Source organism: Seriola dumerili, unplaced genomic scaffold, assembly GCF_002260705.1.
Source record: "Seriola dumerili isolate Sdu_G_001 unplaced genomic scaffold, Sdu_1.0 BDQW01000044.1, whole genome shotgun sequence".
NCBI classification, from domain to species: Eukaryota; Metazoa; Chordata; class Actinopteri; order Carangiformes; family Carangidae; genus Seriola; species Seriola dumerili.
The window spans coordinates 273,180-290,281 of NW_019174299.1; the positions used below are offsets into that span (position 1 = coordinate 273,180).

General features: G+C 41.1%; 1 protein-coding gene across 1 annotated transcript; it reads right to left on the reverse strand.

Moving 5' to 3' along the window:
- Positions 1 to 1,189: 1,189 nt before the first annotated feature.
- LOC111217700 (potassium voltage-gated channel subfamily H member 4-like) lies at positions 1,190 to 16,172 on the reverse strand. The gene is made up of 16 exons (XM_022739683.1): positions 16,097 to 16,172; positions 10,540 to 10,773; positions 9,125 to 9,256; positions 8,828 to 8,952; positions 7,939 to 8,191; positions 6,569 to 6,726; positions 5,880 to 6,087; positions 5,294 to 5,488; positions 5,006 to 5,205; positions 4,076 to 4,325; positions 3,775 to 3,978; positions 2,401 to 2,803; positions 2,229 to 2,308; positions 2,056 to 2,132; positions 1,522 to 1,668; positions 1,190 to 1,324 (listed from the first exon to the last, which is right to left on the reverse strand). Exons 1-16 carry the CDS (start codon positions 16,170 to 16,172, stop codon positions 1,190 to 1,192), a joined length of 2,877 nt encoding a protein of 958 aa, XP_022595404.1.
- Between the last annotated feature and the right edge of the window lie 930 nt (positions 16,173 to 17,102).

Sequence of the window (17,102 nt, forward strand, 5' to 3'; positions counted from 1 at the left end):
GTACACAATTTTTACACTCTGTCTTAAAACAATAGTCAGGTGTCCATTTGGACATTGAAACAGGTTTTACTTTTGCAGCTAACATCCAGTTGTGGTCTGTGGTATAGGTATAAAAATGCTGAGCAGGTCCAGTTGTTTCTCATTTTGAATCAAGATGTAAGTGGAGAAGATCTACAGGGTAGTCAGGTTTGCTCAGTGTGATGAAATGTTAAGCCTTGTATTTTGTTGCTGTAACCACCTGTCACAACTGAGTTGTGCTGCATACCCATAGCTTGTAGCTTGAATGTCAAGTGTATGTGCACTTTGCTGCTATAATTTATGTGATTTGAGGTGAATATCAACAGCAAATCAATCCTGTAATAATGTCTTGTGGTGTACCTGATACCTGATTCAATGCTTGAGACAGAGAGCATGGTTTGCACACCTATGGAGAGTCTGTTAATGCGTAGTCCCTGTCATGATCCCTGTAGACCAGTAAGCAATCTCAACCAAAATTCACAAATAATGTTATTATCATATAAAACCATGAACACAATCCTTAAAAAAAATTTGATTCAGTTGCGACAGTTAGGTTTCAACAGTTGTTCATGCGTTTTATTAAATGGAAACTTTACACTAAAAGGTACAGTAAAGTCATCATATTCAGACAGTAACACAACAAGATACTGCATGTCATCATTGTGGGTTTTGTATTCCCTCAATGTCCAAGAGAGGGGGTTCAACCTCTATGGTTGGAGTACTGCTGCCCGTTCCCTGAGATTCAATATTGTCTGTCCTCTCTTGATACAGTGAAGCTCTAGTGTCTCTGTCTGTTACCTGGTCCAGCAGAGAAAATGCAAAGTCCTGTGTGTGGTGCACAGAGCTGGATCCTACTGGGTCATTTTGTGTGGGACTATTGATAGAGCTCTGTTGGCCTGGGATGTGCCCTGTGCATATGGATGTGTGAACTCCTAAGGGTTTGAGAGAACTGAAGGCAGTGTGATACTGTGGCTGGCTAGTGGGAGTGACGGATGTATGGATGGGTGTCTGGGACCTGGTATGATTATGTGTGGGATCAGAGTTGGTTTGAACACTCAGAGAGGGATGGGTGTAGCCAGAATTTACTGGGGAACATAGGGAGTGAGAGTTGCTCATTGTAGGAATAGAGGCACTGTAGATCCCCTGTGGGGCCTGACAAATCACAGGCAAGCTACTGAAGGCAGGACTGAGGCCCAAGAGAGATGGACCTCCATGAGAGTGGGTCATGTAAGAAGAGTTTGGAGTTGTTCTGGTAGTTTGGAAGGGGCCACACTGGCTCTGTAGCCTGTGAGCTGTGGGCCCTTCTCTGTCAGAGCAGCACAAGTGTAAACAGGATGACATAGGGCTTGAAGAGTGCAGCAACGTGGGACTTCTGCCCTGGGAGGGCATCCCAGTGCAGCCCCACCCATTTCTAGCAGGGTGGCTAATCGCTTCATGATGGAGGTGCAGCCCAGTGGCTATATTTAGAGGGACATGAGACTGCCAGTCACTGGAAGCAGTCACATTAGGACTGGGGACCATCTGTATGCCATAGGAATACGAGGAAACAGGAGAGTTATAATGGAGCATGGCCATATGAGACTGCAGGTAATGCATTATGTCATGGAGCTCCTTGGCAAGGTTGGATACATCTTGGTTCAAGTTGTTCACCTAAAAAGAAAAAGAAATATACCCGATATATTTTTTATAATTTTCATAGAACTCCTCAATGATTTAAAAAAAAAAAACCCAAAAACAGATACACCTGGAGGGATAAAAGTCTAGTTGTTTAAAAGATATTGTTAAAATTGGAGTACATTCACTTCTTAATGGGCATTTTAACAGTGTAGTAAAAAAAAAAAAAGAAGTCATTTAGCATTAAATACATGTCAAACAACCAGGGCATATTCATGATGCACATGCTCAGCTGTTCAGGAGCAGCAAAATACTGACAATGTGAAAGAGTAACAGAAACATGTGTGTAAAAATGTATATATATCAAGGTAATAAAATTCTTTCTATTTTCATGTCATTATGTTTTTCTAATGTTGACCATACCTCTTTGTTCAGTTTGCTTATGTTTTGTCTCACTTCCTCCGTTTCCAAAAGCAGATTAGCGCTCACTTGTAACTGCTCTGAAAAAGGATGAAGAATAGAGAAATGCTGAGTATGGACATATAATGTGAGATCAGTTCACTTGCTGTCCACTGTGCATCTTGCAGAGACTTTACCTGTGACGTTAGTCTCTGCTTCGCTCTGCTCTACATTGAATTGAAATGTGTGACCATTGTCCTCAATTCCATCTACAACCCTAGCAGAGACAAAAATCAGTGTTACATCATTTTTAATCGATGCAAACTGATTACTGATTCATATTCAGGTAAAGCAGGATGAATAGCTTACCTGGGGCTAAGGTTCAGTGGACTAACACAAGGCAGAGACGGCATGAGTAGCTTGGCAGGCCGATGGTTCAAGTCCGGGTCACTGGTGAGACAGGGCAAAGGAGACAAAGAGAGCTCCTCCCCGGTGAATACCTGAGGAGAGGGGCTGTGGCCTCTATTACCTTGAACAGGTGACCGACAGAGGCGGAGTGCGTTGATGTGGCGGAGCTCCTCCCCTAACAGGGTGCTGAGGCAGGGCTGATGAACAGGGCTGCCCATTCTCTGTAGCAGAGGCACTCTCCTCTGCTGAGAGTGTTTCATGTCTTCTCCATGTTCTGCATCATCTGCCTCAATGATGAAGGGGAGTTTATGGTCCATAGAAACATGACCCTGAGGAGAAGATGGTTGGGAAGTCAGTGTGTTTTCTTTTTTCTTTGAATTGTGGAAATGATTTATGATTATTTTTGTGTGTGTAATATACCCATCATATCACTGTAGCATTAGGGTTTAGCTCAAAGTGGCAGCACATTTAGTGTAAGAAGACAAATTGATTTCTGGTGTAAAATAGCAGATATTTGTATGTACAGTGTGCTGAATAAAAATTTATGAGCAGAATCTAAAAGTTTTTTTCTTGCCTGCAACAGACCAGACACCGAAAATAGAAAACAAACAGCTACAGTCTAGATACATTAGTAAGTCAACTTTGGATATTCTTGTCATTTCAACTTTCCTTATGTGAGCATGCAAGCTAGCCAGTTGCTGAAAACAATTGTTCTGGGGCCTGCAGTAAATTTTCTCATGGCTTGTGCATATTGAAGTGTGCACACAAACCTGAAATAATTAATGTAGCAAAGCCTTCTCTGACTCCTATTACTCTTATTAATTTTGACTGTGACGTATAGGTTATTTTAGGCTTCTCTTCGTTAGCTTGTGCACTTGTTTGTAGCTTAAAGTTTTATCTCTTGCCTGTGTGGCCCATTTGCAAATATATGCTGTTTCTGTCATTTTCGCTTTCTGTATCTCATCTATGTGTATGAATTAACACAGTCAATGTGTTGTTTTCCATATTTACTATGACAATTGTAAGATTTCAGAGAAGCAGAGTAATGCCTTGAGATGTGAACACAGACTGTACTGTAGCGTGTACCTTAGTGAGGCACACATACCTGAGAAGACCTGGGAGTCCATGGAAACCTTGTTACTCCCTAGAGATATTGAAGTCAAAATGAACAAGCGATTACACACACATTCTATATTTGGTGACAAAGTATAGGTATGTTTCAATTAATGAGCAGGAACAAAGAAATTAAACACTTGTACACTGAAATTTCTGCCTCTGTCTGAAGTGTTTTCCACTGCCTGTGAAGTGATGGCAAATGTCTTACATCAGCTTCACTGCCCTCTCTCAAGTTGTAGGTGAGGTTGTGGTGGATGTCAGAGCTAAACCGACTGCCGTACTCTGGGTACAACCCGAGGACCTCCCTCAAAGCCCTCACGCTGATGTACTGCAAGTCACAGTAGGTAAGTGCCTTCACATCTGCATTGGTCTTGATCACCTGGTCATGTTCTGGGAGATCGGCTCCAATAAGGTCACCTTTGCCTGTAGGGATTGTGAGTTAAACAGAAGGGTTACGACAAGATGCAAAGAGGCAAACATGAGTAAGAGGGGAAATGTTTCACACTTGGTGCATGCTGACCCAGGATGGCTAGGACCATGCCATCTTTCAGAACCTCCAGGGAACCGGAACAGACGAAATAGTTGGCTTGTAGGGCATCTCCGTGGCGGATAAGGTATTCTCCTGGTGCACAGAAGGAGGTCTTGATGTGCAGGGAGAGGGAGCGCAGACACCCTCTGCTGGCTCGCTCAAATACAGGCAGCTGCAGGATGTCTTTGTTCAGATGCATGGCAATGTCAGCTCGCAGTTCATCTGGGAAGTCATGCAGCAACTAAAACAGAAGACCGGGAAAAATCTAAGCATTTATTGACTATTGCTATGCATTTCATTTCGTCCAACAGGTCTGACAAATACTTGAATACTTCCTCCACCACTGTAAAACACAAGAACAAAAAAAAAAAAGGCACACATTGTGGTTTTGAAGGTAGATGCGCTCATATGATGTGTCAAGCTGCTAAGCGAAAACAGACATGAGGTGTTAAAGCCAGCATGTTCTCAGAAACCAGGGCCTGTGTCTGTTACCTTCAACAGTGAATTAATTATCTACAGATGGCGATGGTGAGGGTGTTAATGAGTATTCTCTCTATTTCAACTCCTACCCTTGTAATTACAGAGAACTTCTCCTAGATCGGTTCTGGCATTGTTTCTGACTTTCTATTTGTAACAAAGTGCTATCTACTTAAGGAAATGGAATAACACTCCAGAGAATGTGAGGTGACCCACATATTAAGGATGGCATTTCTGAATCTGGAATCTAGCACCCACACAAAATGTACTTTTTCTTCATGAAAAAAAAAAAAAGACATTACAACAGCCCACACAGTCAATGGTTCATATACAGTTCAGTTACTTATTAAAAAGTGACTAACTTTACGAGAGAGATATTTTTTTGAAGATACCACAGGCAAATAGAACCACACAAACACTCCTAGTTTGTCATATTTCACCCACCTCATTGGCATTGATACCATTGTTGACTGACCAGGTGGCCTGAAAGTACTCCAGCATCCTCTGCTTCAGCTGTTGAGGTAGCCGATGCACACGGATGAAGTCCTTAAGATCCTTCATTCGGGTGTGATACAGTGAGCGCCGTGAGTACATGCGCTGGATGATGGCCGTCACGTTGCCAAAGACCACAGCATGCATCAGGGCTGGAGGTGGGAGAGGGAGTGACATTATGATGTTCTCAGATCATTTGACATAGTTCTGGGAATTTTCTGTGATTACCAGTAAACTCACCGCCCATGAGCATAATGCAGATGGAGAAGATTTTCTCGGCATCTGTGTTGGCACACACATTGCCAAAACCAACACTGGTGAGGCTGCTGAGGGTGAAGTAGAGAGAGGCGATGTAGGCGCTAGGCATGGATGGACCACCCATGGTGCTGTTGATGTATGGCGTCTCCAGACGCTTTCCCAACTCCTGAAGCCACCCTGGTGGATGAAGTCAGTAGATGGCTGGATGAACTCATGCGGGGGGGGGGGGGGGCTAAACTAATTGTGAAAAAATGTTTTTTATAGTCTGCTTCAATGGATGACCCTCTCTCCTTTGGTAGGTGATATAATGCGTGGCAGGTGATATAATGGGAAATGATATAATGAATTATTGGTGATATAATGAAATGGAAAACTCTGTGACCTGCACTTCCTCTGGACTGAGAAGACAAGCTAGATGCTGAAATGATGCTGCGGCATTCAGTCATTCAAGCATGACTAGAGATGTGCTGAGCTGGCCCGATGCGGTTGCCAGGAGAGACACTAAGAACATTACACTCTTGATTTAGTGGAGTGGGAGCTGTCAAACATACACATACAATGAGCTCACCTATGTCCCAGGTAACGGGGTCACTGCTTTCTATCTCCTTGCGTCCGATGACGTACCAGACACAAGCCATCCAGTGAGCCAGCAGGGCGAACACAGACATGAGCAGGGTCAGGACCACAGCGCTGTACTGGGAGTAGCGATCCAGTTTCTGTAACAGGCGCAGCAGACGCAGAAGACGAACTGTCTTCAACAAGTGCACCAGCGAGGTCTAGACAAAGAGAGGGAGAGCAAAATCAGCTATCATTTTTGTAACTCTGTTCTGTTAGGTAAGATTTATTGATTTTAACCTGTGACACATCCTCCTGTCTCATCTAACCTTGAGATTCAGTGTCTTTTAATAGTCTCTATTGTGAAACACTGAATTCAATGTTACTATTAGCAGGAAAGTGTTTTAACCAGAGTCAGAGAGATGTCTGTGTGTGTCAGCTGAGGCCTGTGGCAAAGTAAGACTAATCCACAAGAAGTACCAGTGTTTATCTTGAGGATAAAACTAAAGCGGGCAGACAATCGTGAGTGCTCAGTGAAGTGGGTGAATGTAGAGGGATAATCATCTCCAGTCCAGTGCTCTGAGGGAATAACACTACTAAAACATTAGTGGCCAGTCTTAAAGTTAGTGTTTTTAAAGAGACAGGAAAGTGTAAAACCTGGGGGCATACTGTACTTCCAGTTATATAAAATGACAATCTTACGACTGTGATGTTGAAAGCGTAGAGAAGGTCGAAGGGCAAAGCTGCGATCAGATCCACAAAGAACCAGGTGGTGCAGTAATGGAGGTAGATGGATCGGGCGTCATACACTACCTGACCTGACTGACTCACATAAGTGGTACGGAAATTCAGGATAATATCTGAAAAGGAGCAGGAAAACAGAACCACATAATTGTACATAAAAAAAAATCATGATTGCATAAAACATTTTAGGTCTAAGATGGGCAGTTTGGAAGTTTACTGGGACTATAGCTCAGGTACATAGAAAAATAATTTATGAGCAAAAATATAAAATAAATGATTTGTTTAAAGTTCACTAACAAATCAAGTGTTTAGACTGTAATACAACTAACATAATTTAGGCAAACCTAAAATAAAAGTTCATAGGTATAGTATAGTAGGGTGTAGTCCGAAAATGAATATAGGAGGGCATTTCACACCTTTTAGATCATTCCTTGGATATTAGAGGCAAAATAAAAGTAACTGATAATATTAATATCAGTCAGTTTCAGAACTGCAGTATAAATCATTCATTATTTGTATGGAATTGAAATGATATATTTTTTAAGAAACTATGGACACCACAAAGAATTGCTTTTTTGCCATTCCCAAATCTACATTAATGCTGAGAAAAGGCTGAATGGACAGTGTTTATGAATTACATGAAAATGGCTCAGGGAAAAGCATTCAGTAGTACTCGACACTAAATGTCTTTAAGTGAGGCCATAAAAAATGATTTTCTTTCAGAAAAGCAAAAACATGGAGTGTGAGCATGTGAGAGCATATTTGAGCACAAATATCAGTTGGTCCCCAGACAAACCTGTTGAGAGAGAGAGAGGGGGAGTCAGAGAGCCTCATGACAGATGTGCTATCACACTTCCTTTGGAGGAAAAGTGGGACAAAGTGAGAGAAATCTAATTATGATTCGTAACCTGGGGCAACAGAGACACCCTGAGTGGGTGGGGAGAGGTAGGAGGTTTAGTGATGTGTTAGCCATCGCCAGGGAAACCGCTGCAGCTGCACTCGGAAATATAGTTGTTCTTAATTTGAGCAGAACATTGTTGTCTCTTCATAATGCTGCTAAAGATGCTTCAAAATATAGGTCAGCTGGTGCACAGCATGCAATCACTGTATGAGATATTACTTTTAAATTATAGTGGTCCAAGCTACAAATCATCTTACTGAAAGAGGTTAGACTACCAGGAGAAAGATGTTTATAGCTGAAGTTGCTTAGAAGTTGTTCAAATTTCTTAGAAAAGTATTTTAAATAAATAAAATTTAAAACCTAAAATTACATGACCGCAAACATACCCGTGATTACAATGGTTTAATCAAATGTAAATGCATCATACCAAGTATGAAGAGCATCTCCACTGCTATGTCACTGCCTATGGTGCTGCGACTGAAAAGCGAGTGATGGTCACTGCCCTCATCATGACTGACAAAGCAGACATCATAAGGCACCGTGACAGCAACGTAGAAGGTTGCCAGTAGGATTAGCCAGTCCCACAAGGCCTTGGAGATGCTGTAGTGCAGCAGGATGAATCGTGACTTCTTCACAGCTGCAACCTTGTACTCAGGTAGAGACGGTTTCTGGAACACACTCTGAAAGCATCACAAGAAAACAAGAAATATCTGGAAGTCATGGGATTTAAATTGGTGGTGTTCTCCCTTCTGACAGCCCGGTGTTGTGGGAGAAGAGTTGACACAGTTGGAGAGCGGAAGCTTGTTTAATGAACTTACTCAGGCTTAAGGAACTGAAGTGCTTGTATTATATTTATGGCCACCTTAAACCCCGAGAAATAATGAATCCTTTGGATAAATGAAACCAAATTTGAAAATGAGAAAGGCCGGATTTTTCTTCTTCAGTGCCTACTGATGCAGTGTTTGCATACAGTAATTAACTCAGCATGAAACACAGAGTAGCTAGTAAACCTGCCAGTGATCATCCATCATCATCATCATCATCATAACATTTTCAATACACTTGAATAAATAATTTATGCCCTCAGGCTTGTTGAATGGACAGCAGTGATTTGAAGATGGTCACAAATGTACATAAGAAGTAAGGTTCATTTTCTAATCCTTGGTGTCAAAGACCAGCAGACCAAACAATAATGCTTGAGACTGGTACTTGAAACCAGAGCAAAGGCTTTTATTTTGAGAAAAGCAACCAAACATGACTCAGTAAAAATGGATAGTGAAATATTAAGACTCATATATATACTGTACTGTACTCACATTGGTCAGCTTCTTCTTGCCCCTCTTGGTGAACAGGTTGGTCAGGTGGTGCAGAATAGTCCTCCCCCTCTGTCGAGCTTGGGAAAAGTGCGATCGGTTGCTTTTCCTGCTCTGATGAGCAGCCTCTGACATACCTGTGGGCAAAATCAAAGTACCCCACTGAATAAATGTAAAGTATTGTAAATTAATATTCCATTTAGCTTTAAATTATATGAACAAATGTGGCAGCATGACATTTTGAAGGTGAGGAAGTCTAAATTAAATTCAGACTGTTAACAGCATGAAGCCAGGCCTCACCATCTCCTTGGGCGTAGTGGTGGCTCTTCCCATAAGATTCACTGATATCTTTAAAGGATAACAGGAACATCACCACCTCACCTTTCTCGTTTTTTATTGGCACGATATCCAGGAGGCACCAAAATGCATTTCCTGAGGATATTAAGAAAAGTTATTACTAGAGACTAGAGATAACCCAAATATACTGCTAGACAATTTTTACCGCAAAATTATGATTGGAATTCTATTAACGCTTGGATAGGAATGTGTTTTTATTCCAGCTAACCTCACCTGACTGTCTGCTGTATGTCTGCATGGCATGTGTTCTGGAGTTGCTTTCCTTAAACAAAACTGGGTCAAAACCTCATCTGACAAAATCACCAAACACACAAGTTAAAGACAAAGCCTGTGCTGTCATTCGGCTATATTTACTTATAAAATGATCACTCAGAGAGAAAGTTAGAAGCAACAGAATATCTTTCTTAGTTTGTCTCTCATACAACGCACAGCCTCTCTGTCTGAGATCCAAAATAGTTTTCAACTACTGTTTTCCCTCAAAAAGTGACTGGGGACTATATTTTCCTCAACTCCAGATCGAACCAGACTTTTAGTAGAGGCAGGTCTTTATTTCTAATTCCCCCTCTTTGACATGTATAATTGGTCATATACATATTTTAGTAGGAAGCCTCCTTTTGAGTCGCTCCCATCTGTCGCATTAAGGTTACTGCATTCCATGTTAATACAAACTCAACACTTCCTGTAATCGATTCAAATTAAAAGCCCCCTAGCGCTTCAGTGGACAGAAAGCCTTTTTTTCTTAACAGGACTTTTATTGCTGTGCTGCGTTAAGTGTAATGTCTCATTTCCAGTTGCTGGTGTTTCCGTTGTTTACATGCTATTCAGATTTGCTAGTTTCTTTAGCATAGCAGTTACCAAAGGCTACTCTCTCTCCATCCAACTCTTTTTGTCTTGTGTCTTATGTTTAGTTATTCCTCTGCCTCATTTAGTAATAATGATACATGTAATTAAAGTAGTTTATTTGCCATAATGGAGGCGAACTTGGTGAACTGGAAGCATCACTTTACTTCCCTGCAGCTTCAGAGCAGCCAGGAACCAGAACTGTTGGGTGACTTCCTGTAGCAAGAGGTGTAGCCCTAAGCCCATGGTTGGCACCCATACATGGTCAAGTCATGTGGCATTTGGCTGACCAATAGTGGACAAATATCATATGTCAGTCAGTCAGTGACATTCACCATTACAGGGCTGGCCCTGCTGTTGGGGTTCAGAACATTAGCCTTTAACAAATTCTGAAGACTAAAAATATTTTTTGGCTTGAGAATTTAAAAAAATACTTTTTAGGCTTGAGACATAAAATCGGTGTTGTGTTTCAGAATGCATGGCAAACTCAACATGTGGGTGAACAGATAAATCCTCACCATTTTTCCTATAGAAGCAGACTTCTCCCTGGTACTCCTGCTGTCCCTCCAGAGCTTTGTCAACCTGTTGGGTCACACTGTCATGGGTCTCGGCCCCGTGGAGAAAGCTGCAGGTACAAGTTTTCTGCATCACTTCAGTCCGAACAAAACCGGTAAGCTCGCAAAACCCGTCAGAGCAGTACACGATGGGGTAGCCATAGCGACCCAGTGCATTTCCCAGCAGGAAGTTACTGTCTGCAAGGAAAATAAAAGAAGACCAAGGTTGGAGGTATAAAGCTTCTGTGTGTGATTGAACAACAGGCAATATTTTGTGTGTCTTTAACTGCACAGCTGTGATGCGGCTTGAGAAAGTAATTTTAGCTCTGTGAGCATCACATTCAGACTCTCTCCTTTCCAATGAACTTCACCTTGTTGATGCACCAACAACAAAAAAACAACTTCTCTTTTTCTCTACCTGAGACATTCTCTCTGCCTTCAGCTCAGATACCTGAAATAGTCCAGTGTACATCAGAGAAGGCTTTGAAGTATGCCGATGGCGTGTATGAAGTCTAAAGGGTATATGCAGGGCCACAGTTGGCTCCATGGGGGACCAGTTCCTCAGTGAGGCTTTAGCCCTTAATTAGCATGCACACACACACACACACACACACACACACACACACACACACACACACACACCACCCTGACAATTTATTTCCATTTGCAATAAATAAGGGGGTGATTACTTAACTCAGGTGTCAGTTTATTGCAACCTAGCGCACCTAGCTACAACTGACGCAGTCCAATACAACAGCCCTGCAATAAATCCTCTTATATATTATAATGTTCAGTTTTTCTTTTTCTATCTACCTTTATCTTGAAATTTGGTTTAGGCAGCTGTTACTTACACAGAAGATTGCTTAATTACACAACAGCCACCATAAAAAAAATTAAAAATAAATTTAAAAAAATCACATGGAGCAGAAAACATTTTTCTTTCTAACAAGCATATTTTAACTAAAGCTTTCATGTTATGTTCGTAAGGAAGCAAATACCTCTGTGTCTAGAGAATGCTGCTAGAGAAAAAATGGGGGAGATGAAGATCTTGTGTGTGAAATCAATTATCGCACACAGTTGTTAATGAAAGCCTTGTTGGAGGAGAAAAATACAAGTGAAATTATTTCTAACTGCTGGAACAATGAAGAGTCATTTTAGAGCAGGAAGTGTAGGTGGTGAAGCAGAAGAACATAATGAATACTGAATTTGAACAAATCCCTAAATTCAATCTGTGACATGTTGTTTCTTGCAGTAAAACACTATTCTCTCAAATAGAAGACTTTCTTCACTCTAGGAAGGCTGTGAGAGACCATGCGGATTGGAAGAACTTATCTCAGAGAAAAGTGAGTCAAGAAAGACACTGTGGTTAATGTACTCAAACCAAAGACAGATTCATGTACGTCTTCTTTCCATGTAAACTATTTAAAAACTATACGTGAGTTTTGTAAATAACAGTATCCTCTTAAAAAGTCACTTTCAAAATGAAAAAAAACCCTAACCCCAACCAACAAAATAAAGTAGCCTTCCTTCACTCCCATTTTAACCCACTCATAAACTGCAGAATGACTTGTAAAAACTGATATAGGATCATGCACTCCAAGGTCTATTGTAAAGAGACATAACAGCCAGACGTCACCATTATGCACTGACTAATGCAGGTCTCCTTTCATTCATATCCACATATAATGCTAAATGACCCTTCACTATTTAGACAGATAGACCAAGTCCGCTGAACGGTGTCTTCTTTCAGTAATTCACTGAGTTGCTGTTTGAATGAAGGCAAATTTAATTTCCAGCAAACACTCTTGTTTGACGATGCTGCAAAACACAAGAGTGATGATATAGCTGAGGGGACAATGTTGAACACCTGTTCTGCAGCAAGTTTTAATGAATGGTGCTTTGTGTTCCCTCTAGAGCTCGGAAGATAAACAGACTGATAATGCCATGGTTTATTCTGATGCGTGCTGCAATAGATTCACTGTCTGTATTTTATATCATATTTAAACAAAAAAAAAAAAAAAGCGGGCAGAATAGAGGGGGTGTGAACAAAGTGTCTGTTCCAGAGGTGCAATTAACAACGTGTGGATATTCTTCCTCAAATGTGTGCAGTAAATCTCACAAGAAACTAAATTAAGATCTTTCCACGCACGAGTTGCCATAGCAATTTGTGCAGCAAAAAAGTAAAACATATGGCAATGCTGCAGTTATCATCTCCGAGGTTACCAAGGAACTGTGCCCTCTGAAAACACAGATGTAGCCAATAAAGCACTGGCAACATTAGCCTCAGTCTGATTCATTCTTAACTGATTTGAATGACTCTGATTGAGTCTGAATGAGGACTTAGTAAAGACTGAGCTCCTCAGCTAAAACTGAAGCCCTTTGAGCCCCTTGTGTTGATTTCTTTTTCACCAGTTTCATAATGCAATTCAGTCTCAGATTCCTGACCCAACCGTAATCTTCATGAACAATGTTAAATCTTGAATCTCTTGCCACAGTTATTTGGTTCGGGCTCAAAATCAAACTCTTCCACTTTGCTCTACATCTTTCATCTCCCTCGGTCTGTTTCTATGGCTTCATGTTATTCAAGAGAACACTGTGGTTCACACTGACTGTCATAAATGTCTGACTGGCTGTGAAACTTACTCACAGCGGTCTCTTGTCAGTAAATGCTCAAAGTCTTAGCTCAGAAAATGAGTGTGTATTGTGAATCATTACAAAAAGATTTTTGAATTTCTTAGTCATGAACCACTTTATGAGCAGTCACTTAATGCATTTGCTTCCTTCCAGTTAATATTGCAATCACTCAAAAGCAAGGATTGTTATCACTAATTATCGATGACAGCACTTGTGAGGAGTAGAAAGATGCAATTCAAACACCTACTCGTGACAATTAGCAGAAGAGACTGTTGACAATGAGGGACATAAAGCAGCTACAGCTTTCCGTGCTTGGTACCGTGCAATTATATCACTAAAGCAATTTAATACCTAGATACATGATACTCTTGACCCTGAAATTCAGTACAAAGTACAAATATTATACAAGAAATTATACGTGCTGAACCATCAAATTAATTTTTTAAAGCTGATATTAATTAGTTTTATTTGGATGCGGTCATTGATTACATGAATAATTTAAGTAATTTTTCTCAGCTTCCCAAGAGGATGACTGAGCAAGACCTCCACTGATATGTGATTGGCTCTTGCCCTCTGCATAATTTATTTTAATTCATTTTCCTGCTCACATATCAGGCTCATGTGAATACCACCTCCACTCCCCTGAGCCCGCAGCCTCAGTTCACATTCACACTGGGGAGCTTTGTGTCATTTATTATTTTGTCTGCAAAGAGACATGACTTCAAATAGACTTTCAGCTCCGCAGTTATCCTCTTGTCTTCAAAGAGACATCTCCACACAAAACAGCTTTCGATTCAGCCGAGACAGATTCAAAAGCAGTTCCCAGACTGAATTGTGCTCTGAAGCCACCTCTTGTCAGTGAGGCCCTTCACCACCCACTCAGCTACTTGGTCAATCCTCCCACTTCACATACCAGAGGTAGGCTATAAGATGTGCTCCGCCGATGTGTGTAGCCTTCACGTGCAAGTCTAAGTGTGCGGAATGCAAGGGCAAGATGACGCAAAGATTTGTGTGTGCATGTGTGTAATAGGGAGATACAGACGGAGATAGTGTCATCGCACTGAAATTGAGAATTTGTTATGTTGTGAAGTTGTGATGGACAGTCTGACCCATACACACTCAGTCACACCATTAATTATGTTCTGGAACGAGCTATCTACCGCCTGCTGAGTTTCTATGTGTATGGATTTTAAGGTAGGGACTAGTCAGGCAGGAACAAAAGCACAAAACCAACAAAACAAAAAGTTCAAATGGATGAACAGCGGATGAACTGCATTGTCTTAGCATTAAAATAAACCCACAGTCTGACTGTTAGGGCTATGTTTCAATAATGCAATAAGCAAAGACCAACAAATTGAATGTGAGTTAGGTTTGTGACGGTGTATCCAGGTGCATCTGCTATACTTCATTCATGTCAATCCAGCTGCAGTGTGAAATACCATATAAATCAGCCCTAGCGAGTCACATTACTGTTCTCATTGTTCCAACTAAAGTGGTGAAAGGTAAAAATAGCTCACAATGAGACTAGCTTCTCCAAACAGGAAAATAATGTTGCTGTCTGGGAGTTTCAGAGTGGTGGCAGAGGTGAGCGTTACTAATATGCAAATGTGGATTCACATTTGTGAAAACATTGAAAGTCACATCATGCCATGTTTTCGATTCAATTCAACATTTAATTTCAAACTCAATAACTGTAAAAGAATTAAATTATAAGATAATAAAAAGTAGAGAAAAAAAGCAACCACAGTTTTTCAGTACAATGATATTTCCTCTGCGATAATGTTTCTACTGATTGCTTTTAGGCGAATAGTAATTAGCATAATTGTGTAGCTGATGCAAATTTGCATCAAGTATTTTTTTTTTAATGAACTTGTTGGTAGATAATTATTAAATGAAAGACACTGTGCAGAAACAGATCTGGTCCTGACTGACATCTATTTTCAGCAGCGTCAATTGGCAAATTTTCACCAAAACATTAACACCTCTTTTGCCTCATTTGCATGGAGCTCCCATTTTCTCTTTCTCTCTTCTGCCACCTGTACACCATTCGACCAATGCTTGGCCCAGATGACCAAAAGGATGTGCAAAGCAAATATCAAGGTCCGAAAAATACCAATATATCTTGCAGTAATCTGCCCTGCCATGAGAATAGAGCCCTGAATGTTTTAAAGCTTTATATCGATAAGAATTAACAGAGATAATCCGTGGAAAATGTGTGGATTCAGTGGTATTTGTTTGGCAGATTTCAAATGAGAGGAAAGATGACAAGCATTAGTTATGCAGCCTTGATATGTTTATGTTTGCTTGTTTTAAAGATGCACCGTGACTGAATAATGCATGAATCTCAAAAGTGAAATATCCTAACAAGCGACACAACGGCTCAACAAGTGGCTCTTTAGTTCCAATTTATCATTCTATAGGCTGCACTGTCCGCCTCCATCTCTAGTTCTGCTTTACTGTCATAACGTGCAGTCTTATAATTGGATCTCACCACAGTTGGATACATTTGTCGACAGCAGTGGTTGTCAGTGCCAGTCACAATCCTAAACTGGGTTACAAAAACGCCACAGGCTGAAATCCTAAAAGCTAGGCGTAGCTGGTGGAGTTGCGTCCTTAAAACTGAGAGAAAACCATTTGCACGCAACACAATTTTCATTTTATAACACGTCCCTTGAGAAAAGTTTGACTCACACTGATTTCACAGATGTCACAGTGCGCACACACAGTCCAAGAATGTACATGACATAAACAATGCACTGTTCAAACTAATAAGAAGCATTGTTAGTGAAGTTTATCTAATCAAGTTGTGCAGGCTTTTTTTTTTTGTTTTAGTTAAAAACACCGACTATAGAGTACAATAGAAATCATTTCTCAAAAATATACTCACGAGTGCCATCAAAGTGGTTTGCAATGGTATCCAGGAAGGTGTTTTGTGGCGCTAGGAGGCCCTTCATCACAGGCATCTTGTACTCAGAGAAGGCTACAGACTCTCAGACAGCAGTTTCCAGTAGTTCCTCACTATTCCCCAAAGAGAACCTGAAAGAAAACCGCTGTGCCTCTCCTTGGGCTCGTTTGTAACTCCTCTACAAGCTTCTATCAGAGTGTGAGTGTGTGTGTTGTTTCTATTCTGTGTCGTTGAGAGGAAACCACTGACTTACATCATGCAGAAATTTATATCTTGAGAAAAGAGCTCGAAGGTGTTGTAGTTCTCTCAAGCTTCTCTCTCAGAATTGAGTCAGGAGCTTTCAGGTTCAGTTGCGCATCCCTTTGCTCTCAGCACTGCTCCAGTATCACAGCGAAGCCTCAGCTTCTCTTCAGTCGGTCTAACTCCACTCACCATGGTTTCTGCCATCTCTGTATCCCCTCCCTCCCTCCCTCCCTCCCTCCCTCTGTCTTTCATACAAAAGCCTGAACCATCCCCCTTTCCACACACTGTAAATGTATCAGTTATCTCTCTCGCTTTCTGTCTTTCTCATATACATCTTGCGTCCTCATACTTCTCACTCCCCAGAGAACTTATTAGAAATCATTCTCTTTCTCCATCTGTTTTCTCTTTCCCGCTCTCTCTACCTCTGCACCTTTTCTGAAAATCCTTTTTTGGGAGGTACAGCAGAATGTTTTGTTGCTCAGGTTGCTTGCTGATCACTCACGTTCACACACTTCTATACAAACACTGAAACACAAAAAGAGAGCCTCAGCACATGTTGGTTGCTGTGGATACACAGAGGACAAGACAATGGTTAGTCATCTTTGGCGTTTGTATAGAGATTTTGTTTTTTCTTGAGCTCTTCTTTGGACATATGGAGGTCAGAGGTCAGGCAGAAGAAAGCACAGCGCCGGATGATTCACTGTCTGACTCAAGGACACTACAGTAAATCTGTTGCTGGACTGAT